The sequence below is a fragment of the Emiliania huxleyi genome (genome assembly GCF_000372725.1).
Source record: "Emiliania huxleyi CCMP1516 chromosome Unknown EMIHUscaffold_140, whole genome shotgun sequence".
NCBI lineage: Eukaryota > Haptophyta > Isochrysidales > Noelaerhabdaceae > Emiliania > Emiliania huxleyi.
This window is the reverse complement of record NW_005201191.1, coordinates 55007-81773: the sequence shown is the minus strand read 5'-3', so window position 1 is coordinate 81773 and position 26767 is coordinate 55007. Positions and strand designations below refer to the sequence as shown.

The 26767-nt window shown below is 66.2% G+C and overlaps 6 protein-coding genes across 6 annotated transcripts; 4 read left to right on the top strand and 2 right to left on the bottom strand.

The window, feature by feature from the left end:
- Positions 1-150: 150 nt before the first annotated feature.
- Positions 151-1306, top strand: EMIHUDRAFT_440972 (hypothetical protein; the record flags this gene model as incomplete). The annotated part of the gene is made up of 1 exon (XM_005787612.1): positions 151-1306. A coding segment is annotated over one exon (478 nt), but the record flags the coding sequence as incomplete, so codon positions are not given.
- Positions 1307-6785: 5479 nt separating this feature from the next.
- On the top strand, positions 6786-8301 carry EMIHUDRAFT_227534 (hypothetical protein; the record flags this gene model as incomplete). The annotated part of the gene is made up of 6 exons (XM_005787611.1): positions 6786-7096; positions 7181-7252; positions 7357-7420; positions 7497-7767; positions 7854-7988; positions 8198-8301. 6 exons carry the CDS (start codon positions 6786-6788, stop codon positions 8299-8301), a joined length of 957 nt encoding a protein of 318 aa, XP_005787668.1.
- A 70-nt stretch (positions 8302-8371) lies between these two features.
- EMIHUDRAFT_363030 (hypothetical protein) lies at positions 8372-12717 on the bottom strand. Its single transcript, XM_005787610.1, has 13 exons — positions 12526-12717; positions 12325-12441; positions 12126-12242; positions 11984-12056; positions 11856-11912; positions 11576-11664; positions 11226-11257; positions 10753-10835; positions 9960-9999; positions 9737-9759; positions 9406-9481; positions 8950-9085; positions 8372-8754 (listed from the first exon to the last, which is right to left on the bottom strand). Exons 1-13 carry the CDS (start codon positions 12694-12696, stop codon positions 8665-8667), a joined length of 1104 nt encoding a protein of 367 aa, XP_005787667.1. The 5' UTR covers positions 12697-12717; the 3' UTR covers positions 8372-8664.
- Positions 12718-15288: 2571 nt separating this feature from the next.
- Positions 15289-15642, top strand: EMIHUDRAFT_110786 (hypothetical protein; the record flags this gene model as incomplete). The annotated part of the gene is made up of 1 exon (XM_005787609.1): positions 15289-15642. One exon carries the CDS (start codon positions 15289-15291, stop codon positions 15640-15642), a length of 354 nt encoding a protein of 117 aa, XP_005787666.1.
- Positions 15643-18094: 2452 nt separating this feature from the next.
- Positions 18095-19989, bottom strand: EMIHUDRAFT_110785 (hypothetical protein; the record flags this gene model as incomplete). Its single annotated transcript, XM_005787608.1, has 3 exons — positions 18095-18838; positions 18902-19459; positions 19510-19989. The coding sequence occupies 3 exons, from the start codon at positions 19987-19989 to the stop codon at positions 18095-18097; spliced, it is 1782 nt and encodes a 593-aa protein (XP_005787665.1).
- A 2581-nt stretch (positions 19990-22570) lies between these two features.
- On the top strand, positions 22571-25185 carry EMIHUDRAFT_110784 (hypothetical protein; the record flags this gene model as incomplete). The annotated part of the gene is made up of 4 exons (XM_005787607.1): positions 22571-23038; positions 23118-23297; positions 23615-23878; positions 25096-25185. The coding sequence occupies 4 exons, from the start codon at positions 22571-22573 to the stop codon at positions 25183-25185; spliced, it is 1002 nt and encodes a 333-aa protein (XP_005787664.1).
- Between the last annotated feature and the right edge of the window lie 1582 nt (positions 25186-26767).

Genomic DNA, 26767 nt, shown 5'->3' with positions numbered 1-26767 from the left:
CCCGTCATACTCCATACCATATCATCGCCTCGTCAGTGGGTTGTCTGTCTGTCTACATACCGTATCATCGCCTCGTGTGCGGCAGCGCCGAGCAGCAGAACGAAGAGCAGCGACGACTGCGGTTGGAGCGCGGGAGCGAGGGGCGGGCGCCGCGGCGGCGGCGGAGGAGAGAGCGGTGGCAGGAGGAGTGGCGGCGGTCTTCGGGATCGCATGTGCGTTGGTGAAGGTGCTGTGCGGCTGTCGGTGTCATCGTGGCTCCGTCACCATTCGTCCGTCACCATATCATCGCCTCGTGAGGGCGGCAGCGCCGAGCAGCAGGACGGGTAGCGACTGCGGTGGAGCGTCGGAGCGAGAGCGGGGGGGCGGGGGGCGCGGCGGCCGCAGGGTGGCGGCGGCGGCGGCGGCGGCGGTGAGGGGGGAGAGGGAGGCGACGGGCGGTGATGGAGAGACGGCGCCAATATGGATCACGCTCTCTCACCGCACGCATGCTTGCACCGAGGCACCGAGGCGAGACGACGAGCGCGACTGCGAGGTTGGAACACCGGACGAGGGGGCGGGGCGGGCGGCGGCGGCGGAGGAGGCGGCGGAGGTGGCGGTGGCGGTGGCGGTGGCGGGTGGAGCGAGGTGATAGAGGGGAAGAGGAGCTGACTGGCCTCGCGTGCCGCCGAGCAGGAAAGTAGCGACTGCGGTGGAGCGTCGGAGCGAGGGCGGGGGGAGGCGGGGGGCGCGGCGGCCGCACGGTGGCGGCGGCGGCGGCGGCGGCGGTGGAGGGGGGGAGGGAGGCGACGGGCGGTGGTGGACGTGGAGAGAAGCACACACAGGACCACTTGCCGAAAGAAGCTCGAGCCGCCCGGAGGCTTGTTTGCAACTGCGGTTGGCAGCGGAAGCGAAGGGCGGGGCCGGGCCGGGCAGGCGCAGTCGAGTGACACCCGGCGCCAATATGGATCACGCTCTCTCACCGCACGCATGCTTGCACCGAGGCACCGAGGCGAGACGACGAGCGCGACTGCGAGGTTGGAACACCGGACAAGGGGGCGGGGCGGGCGGCGGCGGCGGAGGAGGCGGCGGAGGTGGCGGTGGCGGTGGCGGTGGCGGGTGGAGCGAGGTGATAGAGGGGAAGAGGAGCTGACTGGCCTCGCGTGCCGCCGAGCAGGAAAGTAGCGACTGCGGTGGAGCGTCGGAGCGAGGGCGGGGGGAGGCGGGGGGCGCGGCGGCCGCACGGTGGCGGCGGCGGCGGCGGCGGCGGTGAGGGGGGAGAGGGAGGCAAGTCGTTGACCTGTCCACCTTGTGCCGGGGCGAAGTCAAGTCCTTGTTGCCTCGGAAGTGTCTCGGAACTTTCTTTTTTGTTTTTTTTCGACTTGCGCCGGGTGGAGGACTCACAGCAGACAGGCTCGACACACAGGGCGGACTGGCGCGTGCTAGCACTAAGAACATACGCAAAGGAGCCGCCTGATAAGCGACTCCGTTCAGAACGGCAATGCACTTAGCTCCGCAATGGGACCGGAGTCGGGCGGGCGCACATGAGGCGTGTCCGTGTACGTACGTGGAGTACAGTGTCGTAGTGTCCGTGTCCACTAGCTCCGAGTAGAGGGGGCGTTCTGCAGTTAAGGGGAAACCCGGTACACGGAGCCCTCTCGGAGACCCGTGTTTACTTTATGGCCCTTGCCCTGCGAACGCGCACCCCCGGGGCTAGGGCTCTCTTGCCCGCAACCCGATCCCGATCATCCGGCCCGCTCCTGGGTGCGCTCCTCAGCTCCCCGGCCCTGGATGTGAGGTTGATGACTGCACTCTCCAAGTGCTCCAAGTGCGCGGCCCACTCCAAGTGCGCTGGAGGCGCTCTGTTACTCGTAATGCGCTCTCTAAAAGCACACAGTCCCAGCCTCCGGACCCTCAAGACAGCACCTCGGTCGGAGGCGAGAAGGCAACATACTCACGCTCCCCTACTCCGTCTCGCGCGTGATCGCGAAGCGCAGCACGCACCCGACAAAGTCGCGCGCCGCGATGCCGTTCGTGTTTCCTGCCGAGTCGAGATGGTGCCGCTCGTGGATCTCGTAGAGCGAGACGACGAGGAGCGCCGCCCGCGCGCGGGCCGCCGCGGGGAAGAGCGAGTGGCTTGCCGGCGACCACGGCGCCGCCGCCCGCCGGACCAACGCCGCCGCCTCACCCTCGCCGCCCGCGGCGCGCTGCAGCGGCGTCGGCTCGCCCTCGTGCAGGCTTGCGCCGCTGCGCAGCAGGGAGAGAGCGCGGGCGGCGCTGAGGCTCTCAAGGTGCGCGAGCGGCGTCCAGCCGCGGCTGGCGACCAGCCAGGCGGCGAGGTCGGCCTGGCCTGCGCTGGTTGCGGCCTCCTCGGGCGTGCCGACGGATGGCGTAGCGGCGCGGGAGGCGCCGTAGGAGGAGAGGAGCTTGGCGACCTCGAGGTGGCCCTGGTGGCACGCCATGATCAGTGGCGTGACGCCGTTGCCCGCAGCTTGGTCAACCACTGCGCCAGCCTCGAGAAGCAGCCGGGCGATGTCGACGTGGCCCTTCTGGCACGCGACGATCAACGGCGTGACGCCGCCAGCCATGACTTGGCCAACCGCTGCGCCAGCATCGCGCAGTAGCCTCGCGATCTCGACGTGGCCTTGGTAGCACGCCCTGAACAGCGGCGTGGTGCCTTGTTCCTCGGCTTGGTCGACCGCTGCGCCGGCCTCGAGAAGCAGCCGGGCGATGTCGAGGTGATCCTTCTGGCACGCGATGTAGAGCGGTGTGGTGCCGTCGTTCATCGCTTGGTTGACCGCCGCGCTGGCCTCGAGAAGCAGCCGGACGATGTCGATGTGGCCTGCCTCGCACGCAGCGTACAACGGCGTGGCGCCATTGTCCGCCGCCTGGTTGGCCGAAGCGCTGGCCTCGAGGAGCAGCTGGGCGCACTCGACGCGGCCCTGCTGGCACGCGATGAACAGCGGCGTGGCGCCATTGTCCGCCGCCTGGTTGGCCGAAGCGCTGGCCTCGAGGAGCAGCTGGGCGCACTCGACGCGCCCCTGCAGGCATGCCATGATCAACGGCGTGATGCCGCCATCCATGACTTGGCCGACCGCTGCGCCAGCGTCGCGCAGCAGCCTCGCGATCTCGATGTGGCCGAAGTGGCACGCAGCAAGCAGCGGAGTGAGGCCACCTTGATTGGCTTGATTGATCGCCGCGCCCGCCTCAAGGAGCAGCCGGGAGCACTCGACATGGCCCTCCTGGCACGCGAGGAGAAGAGCAGAAGCGCCGCTCCCATCAGCCGCCCCGACGCTTGCGCCGGCCTCGAGAAGCAGCCGGGCGATGTCAACGTGGCCCTTCTGGCACGCGATGTACAGCGGCGTGGCGCCAGTGTCGCGGGCTTGGTTGACCGCCGCGCTGGCCTCGAGGAGCAGCCGGGCGCACTCGAGGTGGCCGTTCTGGCACGCGATGAACAGCGCGGAAGCGCCGCCGCCAGTCGTCGCCCCGACGCTCGCGCCGGCTTCGAGCAGCAGCCGCACCGCCTCGGCTTGCCCGTGCCGAGCGGCCCAGGTGAGAAGCGTGTCCTGCGTATCTGTGTCGAGTCGCGCGTCAAGCTGGGCCGTGAGCGACGTGCCGCGCGTCCCCCGCCCGGAGAGGAGGGCGCGCAGCGAGCCCAGGTCGCCCACCGCCAGATCGGGCAACAGAGTTGGGCACGCGGTGCCGCCAGAAAGCCCAGAATCGCTCATAGTATGCCGCCAGAAGAAAAATGCGACCGGCGGTTCCGTCGGTTCCGTTGGCCTCTTTGTCTTAAGTATATTCTTTGTAGGGAAGAATTTTTGATACCCGTCAAGACGCCTGCTGGGGGCAGCTTCGTAACGAAGCCGTCTGGCTCGTGAGGTTGCTGACCGCACTCCAAGAAAAAAGAAAAAAGTCCGCCCCAAGGGAGGGAGGGGAGGACGCACTCCAAGTGACGGAGCATATTTTCTTATCCAGGGAGACCACAGCTCCGACCCTACTCCGTCTCGCGCGTGACCGCGAAGCGCAGCAACGAACCGGGACACCAGCCACCCGCCCCGGGGGTAATGACCTGCGACGCGTGCGGCGGCACGGCCACGGCTGCCGCCGCTCGCTCCGACGCCTTCTCCTGCGCCGCATGTGGCTTCCTCTCTCCCGATGCCGAGCTGCGAGGAGCGCTCGGACTGGGTCGGTCGACATTTGACTCCTTCGCCCCTCCAAGCGATGTCTACTTTGGAAACGTGCAGATCGAGCTCCTGCGGAGCCTCTACCGCGCTGGCCGAAGCGCGAGTGCTGCTGTAAGACGCGCACACCGGGCGCCAATCGCAAGCAATGCGGCGGATGGCGAGGCCCAGCTGCTGGCCTGGCTCTCCATGCGGCTGCCTCCCGGGAGCGAGGCGGAGGCGGAGGCGGCCAGGATGTGGGAGGCAGCCAGGTTGGTAGAGGCGGCTAAGACAGCTCAGCAGCCGGGAGCGCCGGTGCCGGCGGCGATGTCGGCAGCGGCTGCGGCGCGCGGCCCCGACAACAAGAGCGAGAGCCCTGTGCCCGAGCAGCCGCTGCAGCAGCCGCACTCGAGTCCTCTCGCAGTCACGCCCGCGGCGCGAGCGGTTGGCACCGGCTCGCAGCAACTCACGGGCTCCTCTTGCAGGTGCGCCCTGCTCTCGCCGCGCGCGCGCCCGCCCTCCCCTCTCGCTCATCAGGAAGCCACCCCCGTCGCAGCGGCGCTTCGGCCGGCGCCTCCTCGACAACCGCCGGCTCCGGCCGCTGCAATTCGCCCATGGATGCTGATGCGCCGCCGGCCGCCTCCGCCGCCTCCGCCGCCTCTGCCGCCTCTGCCGCCTCCGCCGCTCCCGCCGCTCCGGCCGCCTCCGCCGCTCCCGCCGCCTCCTCTTCCTCCGGCGGCACCACGGACCCCGCGCGCCTCTCGTCGGGCGGGAGGCCGGCTGGCGGCGGCGGGAGCGGCGGCCCGGGCGCCGCGGGCGCCGCGACCTCCTCCGGGGTGGGAGGCGAGGCGGGCGCGGCCGAGGCGGAGGCGGCGCGCGTCGGCAGCATCCTCGCCGCGGCGGCAGACGCGATGGGACTGATTCGCGCGAGGGAGGAGGGGAGAGACGAGGAGAGAGACGAGGAGAGAGAGGAGGGCGGGGCAGAGGGCGGGCACGCATGCGGCGCGGACGGCTTGCCAGGCGGCGCCGCCGCCGCCGCCGCCGCCGGCCGGCGGCGGCGCTGCACCACAAGACAGGCGGCGGAGCTCATATCTCGCCATATCTCGCCATATCTCGCCATATGTCCCCATATCTCGCCATATCTCAGGCGGCGGAGCTGCGGCGCGTCGTCGAGCGCGCCGGCGAGGAGTACTTGGCTTGCGCCGTCGCGTATGCGCACGCCGCGCCGCCTCCGTGGACGCTCCTCGGCGCGCTGCCTCGCGAGCCGCCCCACCGCCCCTTAGAGAGGGCTCCCGCTTGGGGCTCCCCGGCTCTTGCACCCACGCGCACCGGGCCTTGCACTTTCAATGCCGTGCGGGGCTGCTCCTGTCTTTTAGACGTGGAGTCGCGAGGGTCGCCTGGCCCTTGCCCCACCACCGTCGTGTGCGTGTGGAGACATTGACCACCTCGCCTTTTCATACCCCCGCCCTACCTGCAGGCCCGTACCCCCGCCCTACCTGCAGGCCCGACCGACTGGTGTGACCTCCGCAACTGCGCGCCGCGCGCGGGCGGCAGCTGGGCGGCTCTGCTCGCGCTGAGCGCGCAGCAGGAGGAGCGGGCGTGGCTGAGGGCGGCGATGGAGCTGTGGCGACAGCTCGGCGGCGCCCTGGGCGCGCACCTCTTGTGACTCGGGCAAAAGAAGCAAGTACAAGTATTGCGGCAGCGATTCGGCTTCTTCGTTCTTGTTGACCCGCGCGTTCAGCGTCTGCCAGTTGTACATTTTCTGCGCGTACGAGTTGGGGCACTCGGGTAGTTGTGGACCTCCACGATCCGCGGGCACTATCTCCGCCCGCGTGAGCGCCATCGGCAAAATGGGGCGATCGTAATCCGATTTTCATCGCGCGGTCTATATAAAGAGAATCGAGCGTTAGCGCGACTAGCGAGGGGGCGCCGCTGCACACACACATCACACTCAACGTTGCCGTACCTGGGCCCTGCGCAATCTCGTGATCCCGGATCCAGTTCATGCACACACATGATCCTCTAGATCCAATACATGCTTCCGCCACTCTCGGGCCTCGTCTAAATTAATTTCGGTGCCAGCGCGCCAGCCAGCGCTGCCCTCGGTGTGCCAGCTCAGACGGTATGCCCGTCTTCGTCAACTTTACTTGATCCATAGTCGCAGCCGAGGACGTCTGCACTGCACAGCGTGACGGCGGCGACGCGGGAGAAGCCAAAGGACCCCCCATACTCGTCGTCGTCGTCGACGACGTAATTGTACCAAAAGGCCCCATTCTCCTCGTGCGTCTCATCCTCGCTGCTCGTCCGTCGCAGCACCTCGTCGCGCCGCCCGCACGCCCCGAGCGCGATGGTGCCGTCGGGTGCCCTCGCTCCAACAAAGATGTGCGTCGCCTCCGCCGGCACGCCCTCGATTTCCGTGAGGGCGGTTGCGTAGGAGTACGGCTGATCAATGTGCTGCTTCCATCCGGTGAGAAAGGCATTTGGAATCGACCGATGCACGCCATGAGACATGCGCGGCCGAGTGCGCGGGGCCGCGGGCTCGAGGCAGACGCAGCTGCGGAGGCGGTAGGCCGCAGCGCCAGGTGCCGGTACGCCTCGTAGAGCAGCTCCTTGCCGCCCTCGCACGCGGTCAGCACGCCCGAACCCAGCATGCGCCCAGGTCTAATTTTACTGGCACCCGTGTTGATCTCATCTGCCTGCCCGAGCCACGCCTTCCCGCGGCTCGTCGCGAGTGGAGACGCAAAGGACGACGACGACCGCAGCTGCGCCGACAAGAACGAGAACTGCGCCGGCTGGGCGGCGACGGGTGAGTGTGAGGCAAACCCGAGCTTCATGCTGGCCAGCTGCGCGGACTCGTGCACACACTGCAGGCAGGGCCGACCCGGCGAGATGCGCTCGCGCGAGGAGCGGCTCAAGCGGAGAGAAATGCGTGCGACGACCACGACGGCTCCGACGGTCTGGTGCGCTGCCCATCCTCGTGCCGAGTGTGCAGATTCAAGCGAGTGGTTGGCGAGGCGTTTGATTGCGGCTCCTTCTCGTCCCAGGGTGCGCAGCTATCGACACACTCGTGTCGTGGTAGTGGCTAGCGCCTGTAGCGACTTTGGTGCGAGGCGAGGGTGCACTTCTCTCGCGGATGGACCGTTGGCGCGTGACTAGGCGCGTGCGAGGCGAGGCGGAGGCGCTGCGCCCGCCCTCCCGACACGCCCCCCGCGGTGACGAGGCCGGAGGAGGGAGGGCAGACGATCGACGCGACGATGCGGCGCATCCTTCGCGATTTTCCGCAGGTCGCCGCCCTGTGTGTGGAGGAGGAGGTCTGCCTCACCCTGCCGGCTCACCCTGCCCGGCTTGTGCTCCCCGCAGTACGCGCCGCGAGCTGTGTCGCGGCCGGGCGGGCCGCACGGCGAGGGCGCTCCCTGGGTGATGTCGACAGCGCACGTGTACACTTGGAGTGAAAACATTTTCCAGTTTGGAGAATTGGAGATTGACCCGGCCGGGGGGGGGATCTCTAGGCTCATCACAAATCGCACCGTGCGACTGCGCGAGAGTTGCGCAGTGAAACCACCCCGGGGCCAACCGTCTTCGGTTTCGTCGTCCATAGTGCACTATAACCCACGAAACCCGAATAAAAAACGTGTACCCCCCTTCGAGTGTATCTCTTGTTGCTATGGAGCGTCCGGTTCAACACGCGCTTGCGCGCTCGCGTCTGCTGGCGCCCAGAGAACATGTTGCACCACGTGCTCCCGGCGGAGCCCAACTGCTTGCACTCGACAAGGCAGTCCATCCACTCGCGGCAGCTGAAGTCGAACTTCCACTCAATGCGGCTCGCGCCGGGTTGTGAGCTCGGCGAGCGAGGTAGGAGAGCGACCTCCAGTTGGCCCAAGCCGCACGCCACTGAGGCAGAGCGGCCGTGCGCGTACGACGCCGTACGCGCACGGCCACTCTGCACCGACCGCAGCGCTGCGTTGCGACCGCAGTGGCTTAGCTCAGCCAGGGCTCGCTCGAGCTCGGAGCCGCCGTCGGTCATGGGCAGCAACAAAGGTTTGACGCGTCACTCGGTGCAGGAGGGCACTGCAGTGGAGGTGCAGCGGCCGTCCGGCGCGTGCGCGATGGGCTGCAGCTTCATTGGCAGCTACCAGAGCGCGTCTGGAGCGCTGCCATTGTGTGACCCACGTCCAAGCGGCGCTTCCGGCCTGTTCCGCGCCTCTTTTTACGCTTTTCATTGGAGAGGGGGGGGCGAGGTCTCATCAACTTCGAAACCGCCTTTGAAAGGGGGCAAATGCGTCCGTCCCTGAGACGGTTGGGAAGGGGGTGGTTTCACTGCGGCCAGTTGGCACAACTGCCGCTCCCAATTCCTATTGGGAGCACACGCAACTCTCGCACGTTGTACGAGACGTGGTGCGTGTGACTGTGCGTTCTCAAAACTACTCACGCACGGCGCGGACCGCCCAAGCCGCCCTCACGAGCACGCAGCCGCCGCGCCACCCTCAGATGACAATCTCGGGGCCCTCAGATGACAATCTCGGGGCCCTCAGATGACAATCTCGGGGCTGCGGATATTCCGCTCCAGCTGCTTCTGCGGCAGCACCGTCGCGCCATTGAGCAGCAGCGCCTCGCACACCTCGAGGGGAGGAAGGGTCCGGGAAACTTCTCCGGGCACACAAGGGGGGGGGAGAGCTGCCGGGAGAGGGCGGCGTGTGTGTGCGTGTGCGTGTGCGTGTGCGTGTGCGTGTGCGTGTGCGTGTGCGTGTGCGTGTGCGTGTGCGTGTGCGCGTGCGCGTGCGCGTGGGTGCGTGTGCGTGTGCGTGTGTCTCACCTCGACAGCCTCGCCGAGGACTGACCCGTTGACGAAACACCAGCGGCCGATGGAGGAGCCGAGGCCGAGGACAGACTCGCGGATGATGGCGTGCGATGCGACGGCGGCGCCCTCGAGCAGCGTGCACGACTCGAGCCTACGGGAAGGTAAGGTCAGGTACACTTCTCCACACACACAAGGGTGGTGGGGCGCGGGGCCGGGCGACCCTCGCGACTCGACGTCTAGAAGGAGGTAGAACGGCGCGTGGGGTAGGGGATGGCTCTTGGCGGGTCGCGTGAACCCGCACGGCGTGGGACGGCGCACGGTGCGAGTACGGGGAGATATGGGGAGATATGGGGGAGATGTGGGGGGATGTGGGGGAGATGTGGGGGATATGGAACGGCGCACGGCGCGATGCGAGGACGGGCGAGTACGCGGAGGAGTGAGGGTGGGTCCGCACATCTACAGGGCGCGAGCCTCACCCCCTCGGCCACGCGGCAGTTTGGGCCAATCACGACCGCCGGCCCGACGACGCACCCCTTGCCGATGGTTGCGGTTAGGGGTAGGGGTAGGGGTAGGGTTAGGGTTAGGGTTAGGGGTAGGGTTAGGGTTAGGGTTAGGGGTAGGGGTAGGGGTAGGGTCAGGGTCAGGGTCAGGGTCAGGGTTAGGGTTAGGGTTAGGGTTAGGGGTAGGGTTAGGGTTAGGGTTAGGGGTAGGGGTAGGGGTAGGGTCAGGGTCAGGGTCAGGGTTAGGGTTAGGGTTAGGGTTAGGGTTAGGGGTAGGGTTAGGGTTACCTTGCCGATGGTTGCGGACGGGTGGACCATCACGTTCCTACGTGCTGAACACGCCAGCCTCGGGGCGGGAAGACGGGACTGTGCAGCGTCTTCAGAGCTCCGCGTGAAGACAAGAGAGGCGGAGGCGGTGAGTGCAGGTGAATGCGGCCGAAGGCGATCGAATGCAGTGGAAGACGTTGCGCTCTCGAGGGCTAGTTGGGATACAGGAACACGTACTCCGCTTCTAGGATCGACTTCCCGGTGACAGTGAAGTCCGCCGTCGACTCGGCGAGCGAGGCGGGCGCCTGGGGAGATATGGGGGAGATCTGGGGAGATATGGGGGAGATATGGGGAGAGATGGGGGAGAGATGGGGAGATATGGGGGAGATATGGGGGAGATATGGGGGAGATATGGGGGAGAGATGGGGTGACAGTGACGTCCGCCGTCGACTCGCGAGGGCGGGCGTCTGGCGGCGCGCGGCGGGGTCTAGCAAGCGTCTGGCAAGCGTGGGACGGGTCGAGGAGGTGTATGGGGCGGGGTCTAGCAAGCGTCTGGCAGGCGTGGGACGGGTCGAGGAGGTGTGTGGGGCGGGGTCTAGCAAGCGTCTGGCAAGCGTGGGACGGGTCGAGGAGGTGTGTGGGGCGGGGTCTAGCAAGCGTCTGGCAAGCGTGGGACGGGTCGAGGAGGTGTGTGGGGCGGGGTCTAGCAAGCGTCTGGCAGGCGTGGGACGGGTCGAGGAGGTGTGTGGGGCGGGGTCTAGCAAGCGTCTGGCAGGCGTGGGACGGGTCGAGGAGGTGTGTGGGGCGGGGTCTAGCAAGCGTCTGGCAAGCGTGGGACGGGTCGAGGAGGTGTGTGGGGCGGGGTCTAGCAAGCGTCTGGCAAGCGTGGGACGGGTCGAGGAGGTGTATGGGGCGGGGTCTAGCAAGCGTCTGGCAAGCGTGGGACGGGTCGAGGAGGTGTGTGGGGCGGGGTCTAGCAAGCGTCTGGCAAGCGTGGGACGGGTCGAGGAGGTGTGTGGGGCGGGGTGGGAGGAGGTGTCTGGCCGGGCGGCGGGCGCCAGGTAGCGCGCGATCTCCAGGTGCGACGCGACGGCGCCCATGTACGAGCGGGTCGAGGTGAGCTTGACCCAGTACCTAGAAGGCTCCTAGAAGGTTCCGAGAAGGCTCCTAGAAGGGTCGAGGTGAGCCTGGCCCAGTACCTAGAAGGCTCCTAGAAGGTTCCGAGAAGGCTCCTAGAAGGGTCGAGGTGAGCTTGGCCCAGTACCTAGAAGGCTCCTAGAAGGTTCCGAGAAGGCTCCTAGAAGGGTCGAGGTGAGCTTGGCCCAGTACCTAGAAGGCTCCTAGAAGGTTCCGAGAAGGCTCCTAGAAGGGTCGAGGTGAGCTTGGCCCAGTACCTAGAAGGCTCCTAGAAGGTTCCGAGAAGGCTCCTAGAAGGGTCGAGGTGAGCTTGGCCCAGTACCTAGAAGGCTCCTAGAAGGTTCCGAGAAGGCTCCTAGAAGGGTCGAGGTGAGCTTGGCCCAGTACCCCGAGAGCAGCATCGAGTTGAGCTGCTCGGCCTAAGGCGGGGGGCAAAGTGAGGGGAGATATGGGGAAGGTATGGGGGAGATATGGGGGAGATATGGGGGGGATACGGGGAGATTACCCCGCCTAAGGCAAGGTGAGGCAAGGTGACGCACAAGCCCGCCTCTCCACACACACAAGGTGGCGGGGCAAGGGGCCAGGCGACCCCTCGCGACTCCACGTCTAAAAGACAGGAGCCCCATGGCGTTCAAAGTGCAAGGCCCGGTGCGCGTGGGTGAGCGGTGATGTGCGTGCGTGCGTGCGTGCGTGCGTGCGTGCGTGCATGCGCGCGCGTGCGTGTGTGCTTCCTCCACCTTGGCCATCGCGGGCAGCAGCTCGTTCATCGAGACGCGCGAGCTCGCGCGGATGCGCTCGAAGATGGCGGGCGAGAAGACATAGACGCCTAGATGTGGGGGAGATATGGGGAGATATGGGGAGATATGGCGAGATATGCGAGAAGAGATAGACGCATAGTAGCTGCACTCCCCCCCTCTCCTCGAACATGGCGGGCGAGAAGGCGCAGGCGCCGCAGTCGGATGCGGTCTGACACAAAGGAAGTGTCTAGGAGGTGTCGGAAGTGTCTAGCAAGTGCGCCGCAGTTGATGCGGTCGGACACAAACGTCTCTGGCCGGTCCACAAAGTGGGTGATGCCTGCAGGAAGGTTCCAGGAAAGGTCTAGGAAAGGTCTTGCGCCAATACGGTCCACGAAGTGGGTGTGACGCCTCCCGTCCTCTCGTCCACCACCACCACGCCGTACTCGGACGGCTCCTCTGAGCGGGTCGTCAGCAGCGTCCCCTCGCGGCCGTGCCTAGAAGGCTCCGAGAAGGCTCCGAGAAGGCTCCGAGAAGGGTCGCCCTCGTGGCCCTCGCGGCCGCGCTTGAGGTGGGCGAGCAGGAGGTCGCGCAGCGGGTACGAGCAGAGCACGTCGGCGTTCACGACGATGAAGGGCGCGTCGTTGGTGCCGTCGTCGGTGACGAGCGCCTACAGGAGTACGAACCGCGAGAAGAGTAGATTGGCACTGGGCGCCTCGCCGGCTGGTGCCGTCGGGCGGCGACGAACTCGCCTCCGCGTGCTTGAGCGCGCCGGCGGTGCCCGCCGGTTCGGTCTCTTGCGAGCAGACGAGCTTGAGCCCCAGCTCGCCGCTCAGCTGCTCGATGGCCGCTGTCCAGTCGGCCGGCACCTGCGCCGACCGCGCGGCGCCGTGACCGGCGAGGGGGAGGGTGGACGCCGCCCGCCGGGCACCGGCGGCGCTGTGCGGACGCGCCTCCTTGTTCGGGTGGCAGATGACGACTTGCGAGATGCCGGCATCCTTCAGCGCCTGGAGCTGGTGAAAGATGAGCGAGCGGTTGCAAAAGCGGAGGAGCGGAAGCGGCTGCGACAGCGTCAGCGGCCGGAGGCTGCCCGAGAAGTTTCCGATGAGCAGCACAGCTTTCATACGCTCGTGGGGGCCGTGCAGGCGCAACTCGACTGTGCCTTCACACCTGAGGCCAGCAAATGAAGAAAAAGAAAATAGGTAAGTCAGCAAAAGAAAATGAAGAAACGCTGCACGAATTTTAGTCCTTCCACATGGTTGTGTCCCTACGCCTCAAAGAGCCGGAACCCAGCCATGGCGGAAACAGTAGCGTTGGGGGCTGGCCTGAGCTGCTCCGACGCGGCCGTGCTAGCGGTGCAGCGTGGCGAGGAGGAGGCGGTGCTGGCGTGGCTCGACAGCGGCGGGCGGGTCGACGCGGCGTACGAGAGAGGCGGCGTGAGCGGCTTCACGCTGCTGATGGAAGCCGCCAACCAAGGCCACGAGCGGGTGGTCGAGCTGCTGCTTCGGCACGGCGCAGAGATCAACCAGCAGGACAGCGTCGGTGGCGCCGCGCTGATGTGGGCCGTCAGCCAAGGCCACGAGCGGGTGGTCGACTTGCTGCTGGAGCGCGGCGCGGAGATCAACCTGCAGGATAGCAACGGCTTCACCGCGCTGATTCTCGCCGCCGGCAAAGGCCACGAGCGGGTGGTCGAGCTGCTGATTCGGCAAGGCGCGGAGCTCAGCCTGCAGGACAGCAAAGGCTGCACCGCGCTGATGACTGCCGCCCAGGATGGCCACGAGCGGGTGGTCGAGCTGCTGATTCGGCACGGCGCGGAGGTCAACCTGCAGGACAGCATCGGCTGCACCGCGCTCATGATCGCCGCCCTCTTCAACCACCCATCCGTCGTGCGGCGCTTGCTGCGGGCGGGCGCTGACACGGCGTCACGCACTGTTGACGGCAGCACGGCGCTGCAGCTGGCCAAGGAGGAGGGCCACGCCGAGTGCGTCGAGGCCTTCAGGCAGCACGTTAAGGAGTCGGCCCTGGACCAAATGTCCACCGCGCCCGGCACGCCGCCTTCGCCGTTCGCGGAAGGCGGCGGCGACGTCCCTGCAAGCATTCAGAGGGCCGCCGAAGATGGCCAAGTGGGAGCGGTGCTGTCGTGGTTCGACGGCGGCGGGCGGGTCGACGAGACGTTCGAGTACACCTTTTTGGACGGCTACCGTGCGAGCGGCATGACGCTGCTGATGATCGCGATGGCCAATGGCCACGCGGAGCTGGCCGAGGCGCTTCTGCGGCGCGGCGCGGATGTCTCATTGCAGGCCAGCAACAGCAGCAACGCGCTGAGCATCGCCGCCGCCAGCGGCCGCGAGAAAATGGTCGAGCTGGCATTGCAGCGTGGCGCGGAGATCAATCAGAAGTACAGCGACGGCAGCACTGCGCTGATGGCCGCTGCCTACGAAGGCCACGAGCGGGTTGTAGACACGCTGATCCGGCACGGCGCGGAGATCAACCTACAAAACAACAACGGCGACACCGCTCTGATGTTCGCCGCCCTCGGCAACCATCCCGCCGTGGAGCTCCGCTTGCTGCGGGCGGGCGCAGACATGAAGCTGCGAAACGTGGTGGGTGCGACAGCACTGCAGATTGCCAAGGAGAAGGGCCACGCCGAGTGCTACGAGGCCTTCAGGACGTATCTCGGGGAGGTGACGGCAGCTCGGAGCAAGGCGCCGTCGGCCGAGGCGGACGGCGCAGGGGCGGGCGGCGCACCCGCAGGCGAGGCGGCGGGCGCCAGTGCCGCGGCCTCTGCCTCGAGCGGCGAGGGCGGTGCGGAAGCTGCGCCGGGCAGCGAGGCGGTGCCAAAGGAGGTCGTGCTAGCGGCTGAGCGAGGCGAAGAGGCGACGATGCTGGCGTGGCTCGACGGCGGCGGGCGGGTCAACGAGAGGTTCGAGTACATCTTTGCGGACGGCCCTGTGAGCGGCGTGACGCTGCTGATGGTCGCAATGTCCCATGGCCACGCGGGGCTGGCCGATGCGCTTCTGCGGCGCGGTGCAGATGTCTCGTTGCAGAACAGCGACGGCAGTACCGCGTTGGGTCTCGCCGCCGCGAACGGCTACGAGAATCTGGTCGAGCTGGCGTTGCGGTGCGGCGCAAAGATCGACCAGAAGAACAGCAACGGCAGCACAGCGCTGATGGAGGCCGCCTGCTATGGCCACGAGCGGGTTGTAGACACGCTGATCCGGCACGGCGCGGAGATCGACCTGCAGGACAACGACGGCGACACCACTCTGATGTTCGCCGCCTTGTTCGGACACCCCGCCGCCCTTCTCTGCCTGCTGCGGGCGGGCGCAGACATGACGCTGTGCAATAGCAGCGGCAAGACCGCGCTGCAATCGGCCAAGGGGAAGGGCCACGCCGAGTGCGTGCGCGCCCTCGAGGAGCATGCGGCGGCCAAGGTGGCGGCCGAGAAGTCGGCGAAGGAGGAGGCGTGGGCTGCGGGGGCGGCGGAGAGGGCGGCGGAGAGGGCGGCGGAGGAGAAGGAGGCGGCGCGGCACGCCGACGAGCTGCTGGCGGAGGTCGAGGCGGAGAAGCGCGCCAAGGGCAAGAAGGGCAAGAAGAAGAAGAAGGGCGGCGAGGCGGGCGCGGCTGGGCCGTCGCAGGAGACGATGGCGGCGGCGGAGGGTGATGAGGCGCCGTTGGAGGCAGCGGAGGCCGCAAAGAAGGCCGAGGAGGAGAGAATGATGAGGCTTCTCGAGAAGTGTCACGAGGAGAGGATCCGGTTCGGCATCACAGCGGAGAGCCAGGCAGCGGCGTCGGCAGCGGTGGCCGAGGCTGTGCGTTTGGACGCTGAGGCGGACGAGGCGGAGGAGGAGGCAGAGGCGGACGAAGAGGCGGCGGCGGCGGCAGAGGCGGCTCGGGCGGCGGCGGCGCAGGCGCAGGCGGAGATCGTCGCAGCGCTGGAGAAGGCCAACGCGGCGCTCGCGGACGCGACGGCCGCTGCAGAGGCGAGCGCTGCTGTTGCGGCTGCTTCGAAGGCCAAGGCGACCGCTGCCAGGATGGCCGCGGATGCAGCCGAGCAGCAGCGCTCGTGACGTGAGAGCTGCTCGGGTGGCTCTCACGTCGATCACGATCTGTCCGCCGCGTGGCGAGACTGAGTGAGACTTAAGGACAGACTGTCGCACGTGACTCGTGAGAGCTGGCCTGCTCGTACAGCCACCACGACAGCCACCTTGGCAACTCCTTTTGTCGCATGTCGGGGAGCGCGCGCCACGCGCACGTCGCACGTGTTGAAGAGGGAACAGGACGAACATAAAATATGTGAAGTCAATCTTTTTCGCCTCTGTGTGACGGCCCCCGGGTGACACGTGCGCGGCGCTTTGTGAACAATTTTCTCGCAATCCATTGAGAGCTAGCACGTATGTTTTAGCACTTGAGGCAAACTGCGGGTAAATAAATATTTTTGAACGGATGAACGCGAGCTCGTGGGGTCCACGAAAGCACCGCTTGGCGGTGTCAGAACCGCCCTCTTTGACCCAGGGGGGCCGAATCTGCGCCCTCTCGGCCCCGGCGGCGGTCCCAGAGAGGGCCGGCACGCGGGCTCCGCCGACGCTCTCGCAACGCGGGTCGCGCCGCGCGCCTCCCGGACGAAGCGTGTTGGTGCGCGACGGCGATCCTCGCCTGCGGGGAGCGGAGCACACGCGTCGGATGGCGAGGGCAGCACAAATATTGCACTCACGTCCCAGTATGGCAGCAGCCGGACGGGTTGGGTGGCGTGAGGGCAGGGTGGTGAGGATGATTCCACAGATCTCGCTGGAAATGGCCGTGTCCTTCCCGGGGGAGGCAGGCGAGCACGCACCTCGCGTCCGAGCGCGAGTCGACGAGTGGTCGCCGAGAGGTCGCCGAACCACGTTTCGAGTGCGCGCGCACACAGCACAGCTGCGGGTCGTAACTCGACTGCCGATCGCGCGTGCGGGATGTAAACGCAGCTCGCTGGCGCCAGTGCACGGTGGCAGGGACTGGAGGCTCGGTCGAAGGGGAAGAGCAGTCCTCAATCGTCACGTGGAGGTCGCTGGGCTGGATCCATCGAACTGCCACACACCTGGAGCGGAGGCACATCAGGTCTTGCGGCACACTCTCCGACAGATGCATGCCTTTTGAGCAAGCCCACGCGCCTCCACCGTCGCGTAGTATGCCAGCGGCACGCCGGTACGCCGACGAGTCGTGCGCGCTCGGCAGTAATCGGCGTTGAGACTGCCTATCACGCACATCGAGAGCGCCGAGTTGTGTTGCCGCGAGGAATCCTGCTCGAAGATGGGGTCCGAGCGGCGCCTGATCGCATGGGATGGATCAGTGGGGCTATCACGTGGGTACTAGGCCTGCTCAGTCAGGAGTTGGCGAGTGTGTGGGAGATTCACGCCCGTCGCTCAACGTCTGTTGAAAAACTGTTCGCTGAGCAAGCTCACGGTCGAGCGGGCTTGACGCGCGCTTCAGGATAGCAAGAGGCGTGCCCACTCCCCTGAGGAGCGTGCGGGCACGCCTGGGAATCGATGTGGAGCGACCATGGACTGGGATGACACCGCGAAGCGCTGCCAAATCCATGTCGCCGAAAAAGCGTCCGCCCTCGGCGTGCTGGAAGCTTCACGGCGGAGGCTGTGAAGTCGCGGCATCGAGTTCAACCTGAGCGCACGCACGCACCGTGCTGGGGACGAGTTGGCCTGCGAGCGGCGAGCGCTCCCGAGCGCGCGGCGCCCCGTTCTGGCCATCTTGCGCTTTACCACCACAAAATCGCCTCCATTTTGCGCGCCTCCGGTGGCAGGTCTAGCCGGGCCCGATTGATGATACTTTTGATGGTTGCGCGCCGGATCTCGACTCCACCGTGCTACGGTGCGTCCCAAAGCAAAACTTGTGGCAGAGGGGCCAGATTGGCCGAATTATAACGACGAGACAGCGTCTGAAGGCTATTTTGCGGCGACACCGATACGCGGTTGAGGGCCCACGGTTGTGGCTAGTGGAGGGTGCTGTACAATCCGAGGGCGTTCCCATGGCCTCACGGGCCCGGGCGAAGATCGTGGCTAGAAAAATCAAAAAGTATCATCCGTGGGGGCGAGATATTTAACTGTGTAGCTCGATTTTGACCCACAACTACACAGAACGGCCCCAAATCGGCCCGGAACCGACCCGTGGGCCCGTCTGCCGCACCCAGCTCCGCCGGGAGGGGCGCGCGCCGTTCCCCGCGGCTCGGGCGGGCCACGCAGACGCGGCGGGAGAGCTTCCCGTGCCCTGTGAGTGCCGTCACACCGTCTCAAATAGGTCCCAAAGTGGGGTTTGCCTCAAGTGTTTTACGAAGCAGCACAAAACTGGACTGGGGCGCCGCGCACTGGCACTAACACACAGGAGGCAGCAATGAGAAAAACATGGATCGGCACGCCATTTAATGGAGCTCGTGTTCCATGGCGTGTGCGTGTTTCCCTATTCACTCTTTATGCATACATGAAAAGCCAAAGTGGGTGATCACTACGATTCCTCGTCCGCTGCATGGCACTGCTAGGAGCTGCACACGTAGCTGCCTTGGCCGGTCGCACTCACGGCACCGCCGCGACCGTTGATGACGGACTGAATCGCACCGCCACCGTCGAGCAGGTGGGTGAACGAGTGGACGATCCCCGAGGCGTCCGCAGCGTGGATGCCCTCGTGGACGGTTACTTCGTCGAAGAAGTAGCAGTACACGCCCACGCCCAGCGCGCGGTGGTGGCGCGCAGTCACGTTGTAGCCGAGGTGCGGCCACACGGGCGGCGGCGCGTCGTACTGCAGCTCGGACTGGTAGAGGAACACGGCGCCGTCCTCGCCGCGCCACCGCGTGAGGTCGCCCAGCGTGTGCTCGGCGAAGAGGCCGTAGACGGTGACGAAGCGCCCGTCGACCTCCAGCGCGTGCTGCACCGGGTTCTCGCCGTCTGTGAAGTGGGCGGTTGAGTCATGGTCCGCCCGCCACAACCAAGCATGGTCGACGACGACGTGGTCCGCGCGTACCCACAGCATCGTGGTCGCCACGGCGGGCTGTGGCGCGGTCCGCTCGGCATAGACACGCACGAAGCAGTCGTGGAGCAAAATGGGCGCGTCGGCGGTGCCACTGCTGCTTGGTGAGCCGTCGCCGACGACGACGAGGGCACGAGAGCGCAGTGGCCCTGCCTGCACGAGCACGCCCGCCATCCGCACGCCCGCCGCCAACAGCTCCACTGCCGGCAGGCCGCGCATCGGCGTCAGCGTGGCGAAGCCGAGGCCGAGCAGCACCTGGGGCAACACAGCGGGGGCATCTCCTCACAAGCCGCGCCTCACTCAATGCGCTCCGCGCACCTGCCCCCTCGTCGCGACGCGCAGCGGCACGGGCAGCGCATACAGGCCGGGGGTGAGCACGACGTGCCGCCCGCGCGCGAGCTGCGTGTTGATGGCAGCTGCCGAGTCGCTCGGGGTCGCCACGAAGACGACGCTCCGCCCATCGTCGTCGTCGTCGCCGGAAGCCAGCGGCGCTGCGGGCAAGTGGTGCGGGCGGGGCGCCGCGCCCTTTGCCTGCCGGCGGATTGGAGGGAGGGCGAGGTGGAGGGTCTGGTTCTGCAAGAAGAGGAATGGCTTCTCCGCCGCGAGCGGCGCACTGCCCACGCTCGCCACCGCCGGGCCGCCGCCGCCGCAGCTGTCGGGTGGCGGGGTGGGCGTGACGCCGAGAAAGACGGAGTTGAAGGAGGGCAACCCCTCGACGCCGCCGCCGAGCTCGCTCGTTCGGAGGAGCGACTGCTGCTGCGTGCCGAAGGCGATCGCGCCGCTCAACCGCAGGTCCGCGGCGAAGCCGCCCGACGCCCACCCGCCCGCCGCAGAGAGCTCCACGCGCTCGGCGACGACGCTGCGCAGCGGCGCCGCCTGCGGGGCGCGACGGTGAACAGCATCTCTTCACGCCTCGAGGTCTGAACAGGTGTCGGCGCTGCTGCTAGCGCTGCCTGCGAGGTGGCCCACACGAGCGTACCGGAGACGCGCAGGTTCTCGGCGGAGCGCCAGAAGTTGTCGAGCGCACCCACGTCCGCGTACGGGGAGCCGACGTGTGGGGCGGGTGGGCGGGGCCCGCAGTTGTCGACGTGCACGCCGCGGCGGCCAGTGAACGTGACATCCTCCGGCCGCCGGCCCAGACCAGCGACCTGCGTGTAGAAGCCGACCTCGACGTCCAGGTCGTAGCTGCCAGGCGCGAAGAGGAACGCATATCGGTGAGGCGAGAACTGCCCGTGGCAGTTCGGCCCGCCGTTCGCGAGTAGCGCGGCGCGCAGCCGCTCACGCGCAGCGGCCACGTTCGCTTCAGTCACGACCACGACCGAGTCGGGAAGTCCAAAATTCGAGCCGAGAGAGACTAGCGCCGGCTGCTGCCGCACTGGTGAGCGCAGCAGCAGAAGCAGCAGCATGAGCAGCAGCGGGGACAGCAGCGAGTAGACTCGGCGCTGAGACGTGCAGGCGCCTTCGAGTCGGACGTACGGATTGTCGCTGTTGGCGTCGGTCAGAGTGGACGCCATTGCGTGGGCAGCAACGGAGAAAGCCGCCTCGCACGACACTGGGCACGGGACTGGCGCGCACTGGCTGGCCGCCGACAGCGCCTAACTTGGGGTCTGGGGCGGAGCCCCAGCCTGGGGTCTGGGGCTGGCAGCCCCAGCGGGGTGGGGGCAAAAGACGGCCCGCGAAGAAAATTTGCATTTTTACCAAAAAAGAAACCCGGAAAAAGGCTGTGAGCTGCTGCCCAAGAGCCCCCAAACAAGAGCGCAATGTACAAATCTCGTACAATAGTACACACACACACACACACACACACACACACACACACACACACACACACACACACACACACACACACACACACACACACACGATTCATACTCATGCAGTGTGTACAGGTCACTTCCGTCGCTGACGCTTCGACATGACTGGCTTGGCTGCTGGCTTGGCTGCTGGCGGCTTGCGCCGTGCGGACCCCTTGGCTGCCGGCTTGGCCCCCCGCCCTGCCCGCGCCGGTGCTGGCGCATGCAATGATGGGCCATCGTCATCACTGCTGTCTGGCGGGCGCGTCGGCGGTGCTCGAGGCGGTGCAGCCTTACGCTTCCCTGCACGCTGCGCGGGTGCAGGTGCGGGTGCGGGTGCGGGTGCGGGTGCGGGCGCCTCGCCGTCCTCGTCCTCGTCCTCGTCCTCGGACTCGTCGCACGAGGTGTCCTCCATGTAGCCCGCACGCTCCTCCTGGGGCGTGGGGAGGGTGAGGGTCCGGTCGGATGCGGAGAGCAGGGCGGGAGAGGGTGAGGCGTACCAAAGAGGGCCGCCGTTGAGCGCGATGTCGGGCGTTTGCAGCACCTCGAGCCAAAACTCAAAGTTGCGACCCCAGACGGCGCCGTCGGTGGTGATGGCGAGGCTGTGCGCAAATCCAGCCGACACAGCGACGACGCGCTTCTCAGCCAAGGCCTCGACCTTCTTCGGCAGCAGCTGGCTCTGCTGGTCGCCGTGGCCCAGCTTGCCAGCATATCCATCGCCCCAGCTCCAGACAGCGCCGTCAGCGGTGACAGCGATGCTGTGGCCGCTTCCAGCCGACACAGCGACGACGCGCTGCCCAGCGAAGGCCTCGATCTTCTTCGGCAGCAGCTGGTCCTGCGCGTCGCCGTGGCCCATCTGGCCGCAGCCTCCGTTGCCCCAGCTCCAAACAGCGTCGTCTGCGGTGATGGCGAGGCTGTGGAATGCTCCAGCCGACACAGCGACGACGTGCTGGCCAGCGAAGGCCTCGACTTTCTTGGGCTGCCACTGGGACTGCTCGTCGCCGTGGCCCAACTGGCCTAGCCTTCCATTGCCCCAGCTCCAGACGGCTCCGGTCAGTGGTGAGGGCGAGGCTTTGCACAATAGCCGACACACTCACGGCACGCTCGCCACCCAGCGCCGACGGGAGGCGGGTCGGCGTGTTGAGCCGCGTCACGCCCTTCCCGTGGCCGAGTAACCCTGGCGTCAGACCCGACTCCTTGCCGCACGAGGACAGCCGCCCCTCGCCGTCGATGAAGAAGCTGTGGAAGTGGCCTGCCGCCAGCCTCGCCGGCGGGTTGGCCTCGCGCAGCAGCGCAGCGAAGCACAGCCACCGCACGGCGCAGCTCTCGCCCTCTGGCTGCGCCGGCAGCTCCAAGCCGCGCTCTTGCGCCCACAAGCGGATGCCCTCCGCTGCGAGCGAGGCGTAGAACAGCAGCGAGACGGCCGCGGCGCGAGCGATGTCGAGGGGGTCGCAGCGAGAAAGGGCGCGCGCGAGGAGCTCCGTGGGGAGTCGAGGAGCCGGGCGGGCGGCGGCGTGCTTCCCTCGCCCGTATAGTCGGTGACTCCGATGGCGCTCAGGTGCGCCAAAAGCTTGGAGCACGAGTTGGAGCAGAGCGGGATGCCAGGGCGGGCGGCGGCGGGCGCGGCGGCGACGAGATGCCAGGCGACGGCACCGGCTCCGGCGGCGCAGAGGGCGAAGGCGAGCAGGGCAGGCGTGGAGAGGCAGGCTGCCGTCCGCGCCGTGCCGGCGTGCTGCGGAGCTTCTACTGTCAGCATGCTGGCGATGTCGTGGGAGCAGGCAGAGGAGGCGCGATAGTAGCAGAGGAGGTGCCGGTCGGCAAGTCCAAGGCGGCGTAAAGAGAAGGTTCGTCGGGCTTTCGCGCCGATGCGATTTTTTCGGCACGCCGCCGGCCACGAATGGGAATGAACGCCACCTTCTAGGCCTGTGTGCCAGGGTGCAAGTCCGTGAAGAATAGAAAAGAATTGGGACTACTGAATTCGCATCCGCACGCCTCGAGAGCACGCTGGATTCGAACTTTTTGCGGGGTAAGGTATGGTAGCGTCGGGGCCAAAAGGGTGGGGGGGTATGGTCCTGGCCGCCGGAGGCGGCCTGCTCGACGGGTGGGGGGGTATGGTCAATCGCTGGAGCGGCCGTACCACGTTACAACAGGGTTCGAACCCAGTACACAGCCGCCGTACACAGCCGCGGACACGATGCCGACTCACAGCGGCCGCTTCGATACTGTCGCGGGCCTTCTCGCCGCGACGCCGCCTCGACTTCGGCTCCTGGACAGCTCGCTGCCCGACGACGCCGAGCGCGCCGCTGTGCGCAGCTGCTGCGCTGGTACGCTTGCGTCGTGCATCGCACAGCTCGACGCTGCGATTGCACCGCATGCCGTCCGCATGATGGACGGGAGGCTTCCGACAAGCGACGCTTTCCGTGGCGACGACCACGATCTCAGCAAGCTGAAGGCGCTCAAAACTGTCGCCACGATGGTCCTGCAGGACGGACCGATGCTCTATCGCGAGGCCTGCGCGAGTCTCGTCCACGCGCGCTCCACCTTCTTCTCGGACCTCAACGCGGCGCTCGATGCCGATGTCTTTGATTCTGCCTTTCGATTCAGATCGCCGTCGTGGCTCGCGAAGCGCGCGGGGCATGAGCTGTTGGCGCGCGTACCGCTCGTGCGCGTGCCTTTGGCCAGCTATGGCGCGGAGGGCGGCGTGCGGGAGAGCCTGCTGATGCCCATCATGCCTCTCACAGTTGGAAGCGGAGGAGGAGGCCCGCAAGAAGAAGACGAAGGCTGAGCAGGAGGCCGCGGTCAAGCGCAAGGCCGACCAGCAGGAGAAGGCGCAGATTGCGGTGCAGCGGGAGGCGCTCGCGAAGGCGGCGAAGCGCGGGCTCGGCGAGGCGTGGGCGGCCGTCGCCGCGAAGCAGGGCGAGGTGGGCTAAAGCGCTAGTTCAAGTCGATCGTGAGGGAGGGCGAGACGATCGAGGGGTCCCGTACCACGCGGAATCGACCCTATCCTGTGCTCAAGTGCTCAATGGAAAGAAAAATGAGAAACATGCGGCGGAGTGAATTAAGAACTACAGTGGGTTTCGGGCATTAAGAAAACGTAGTATTAAGAAACCACGCCGAGCGATTTTCGCGAAAATCTAAGAAACCACGGCGCGCCGCAGGCGCGCCGGCTGGCAAGCGCCGCAGGCGCGCAGGCTGGCAAGCGCCGCAACACACTCACCCAAACGCCCCTGTGATGCAGTCGGTTGGCGTCGACGACCACAAGGTGCCGCCCAACGAGACCGACCAGGTGCAGCCGATTGATCGCGGCATGGGGCGCCAGATCAAAGTCTACCTCGGGCAGCTGCTCGATGAGTGGCTTGACGACGAGGACAACCTCGAGAAATGGGAGTCGAACAAGCTGACGGCCTCGGACCGCCGCATCCTCCTCGCCCACTGGTTCTACAAGGCCTCCATGAAGGCGCTCCAGGGCGAGGCCAAGCGCAAGTACTTCGAGCACGCTCTGGTGCCCTGCTCACAGCCGATGGCACGGACGACGACCTCATCAAGCTGGAGGGCGCCCCCGCCGGCTACAAGGTGGTGATCCCGCAGCTTACTTATTTTTTTTATTTTTTGAGAGCGCCTTCGTTGTTAATAATACAAACCCATTGGTCCTGTGTCGCAGTCACACTTGTCGCAGTCACACACACGCACACGCCAATCCGCACCGCGCGCCCGGCCACCGCCTCGCCTAGCGCGCCTCGCACGGAAAAATGCCTCGGCCCAGCGGTCGGTCCTGAGTGCCGGCCGGGGCTAAGAAACCACGGCGTGGGCTGGGGGAGGAGGGTGGAAAGGCTTAGAAACGGCGGCGTGCCGCCGGATCCTGTTTTCTTAATGCCCGAAACCCACTGTATGGTGCGCCACCGCAAATCCGTCCACAATGCTTTACTTGGAGCATCTCACTGGGTGAGCTTGGATGGACGTCGTCGGATCCCCACATCGCCCTCGGCACTCCCCTGACCGCTCTCTACGATGCGGACCGCTCTCGCTCTGCTTGCCGGCCTCTCGCCAACCGTGCGGGGCGTTTGCGACAGAGTGGCATGTAGCACCATGTATTGCACCTACGAGTACACAAGTACCTCGCTTGGGTCACCGACGACACAAAAGACCGAAGACTGTTTCACATACTTTTCCAAATGGCACGGATCCGGCATCGACACCCACAAAGACTGCTCTGAGTTCGCACCCGAGTGCTGGATGGCGTGCAATTTTCCACGCGAATGCTCGTGTGTGCCTGACACCCGACCGGACGGCCTAACACGACGGTTACTGTACGCGCTCGTGTGGTGGGGTGGGGGGTGGGGGGGTATGGTCCTGCTGGCCAGAGGCGACGTCCTGTGCGGGGGGGGGTATGGTCGCGGCGCCACGACGACTTTTGTGTGCGCTGGCCGCACTCAACCGTTGAGTCGCGGTGTATCAGTCTGACCACAATCGGGACCGCGTAGGCGATGTGGGCGACTCTGGCCGTCCTGCATATGACCGACCATGACCCAGGAGGAGTGTACACGAGACATATCGTACATGGCTGGCGTTCTCGCGGCAGCACTATCGCGTGCGGCCGAGTGCGAGTTTCCGTGCCCGGTGCCAGACGCACTCGGCGCCAGACGTCCTCGGGAGCTCGCAGTTTTGCCATACCTGCCTGCCCTCCCACTGGCTCGGCGCTCCTGGTCCCTACCCTCGTAGGCAAGGCTGAGCGATCCCGAGCTCCAGGGCGCCATCGCCGTGCTCGGCGGCGCCGCCAAGGGCGCGAAAGACGCGCTCACAAAGGACTAGACGCGCTGCTGCTAAAGAAGCCGGGCACGCTCGTCGCGAGAAGTGGCTGCCGCCGCCGTCGGGAGGGCGGCAGCCACTTCTCGCGCTGCCCAACGCGCCTTCGCCGACCGCCGCGCCATCGCCGATGCCGTTGCTCGCGCTACCGGCGCCACCGGCCGCGCGGGCCGCGCTGGCGGCGGCGCCGCCGCCGCGCGCCGGCCGCTGCGGCTCCGCAGAAGCGATCCCTCGCGCAGAATCGCCCTCGGTGCCGCGGCGGGCCGGGGGAGAGGGCGTGAGGGTGTCTGTGGTGGGTAGGGGCCCCTTGCCCATCGGGTCGCTGCGCGCTAGAGCAGCGGCGGCCCGCCTAGGAGTAATGGAAATCTCTGCGCAAGAACAGTAGATCGTGGGGGTAGAGACAGTAGATTAAGACTGGAGATCCTAGCGGATCTCTCACACGGACACGCCCAAGTCTCGCCAGTAGATTTGCCTCCACCAGTTCTTCAATCTACTGCTGCTCTTGGCAGGAGATTTGCCACTTAAGAGATCTCTAAAAGGCATCTACGATCTACAGTCCACAAGGATCTTCCGATGTTGTGCACACTTTCAACTTCATGCCAGGCGAGGCAGGCCAAAGTGGAGCCCAGATAAAAATGGCGCCGGAGGCTCCCCGGGCCGTCCGCGCACAGAACCTTTGTCTAAAAACAAAACAAGAAAATCGATGAGACACCACTAGGGGCTGGGCCTGGGGGGCTCCGATCTCCATCTCTCCAGTACTCTCCAATCTCCAGCGTCGCTACATCTTAGGCCGGATCCAGTCAGATCTCCGATCTCCATCTTCAATCTCCAATCTCCAACGTCGTCATCTTAGGCCGGAATCAGTCAGATCTCCGATCTCCATCTCCAATCTCCAATCTCCAATCTCGATTCGGGGGCCCGGGGGAGGAGGGGGGCTCAAACCTTCAAGGAGATGCGCTATGGACTCATTCACAATGCAAAAGGATCTCCACCCTCTTTTCGCGCCATTTTGCAATCTCCAGTCGGCCCACACGATCTCTAGGCGCCTTTGGCGCGAAGTCAGAATCTCCACCTCTGTCGCAAGATCTCAAGCGACTGCACGCACCAACTCGAGATCTCAGACTCCTCTCGAGCATTCTACACCGGAGAAGATTTGCCTCCACCAGTTCTTCAATCTACTGCTGCTCTTGGCAGGAGATTTGCCACTTAAGAGATCTCTAAAAGGCATCTACGATCTACAGTCCAAGGATCTTCCGATGTTGCGCAGAGATTTCCATGTATGCCGCCTAGGGGGCTCAGGGCGGCCTGCCGGAGGGTGCCCCTAATGTGAAACTCACCTCCGGGGGAGGCCAACTTTGAGTGGTTGTGCCGAGTACTGTTTAAGGGTTGTGGGGCTGCTGTGGGCGGTTTTGGGCGTCCCTGGGGCACCCTCTGGAAGGGTCTGGCCCGTTGGTTCGGGGGGCGTCGCGTCTAGGGGGTGTATTCACACCTCAAAAATCGTTTCACGGAAGGTAAACCCTCCCTAAGTGTGTGTGTGTGTGAACCGCCAATGGCCGTTATCCGTTAGTGCGGACGTCGCCGCGGCTCG

Excerpts from the sequence above, each read along its gene's own strand:
- EMIHUDRAFT_363030 (XM_005787610.1), bottom strand. The coding sequence starts at position 12,696 with ATGAAAGCTGTGCTGCTCATCGGAAACTTCTCGGGCAGCCTCCGGCCG. Across the intron at positions 11,665-11,855 it reads GTCCGACCGCATCAACTGCG|GCGTCTATGTCTTCTCGCCC; the intron begins GCGCACTTGCTA and ends CCCCACATCTAG. Across the intron at positions 9,086-9,405 it reads CGCGTGGCCGAGGGGGTGAG|GCTCGAGTCGTGCACGCTGC; the intron begins GCTCGCGCCCTG and ends ACCTTCCCGTAG.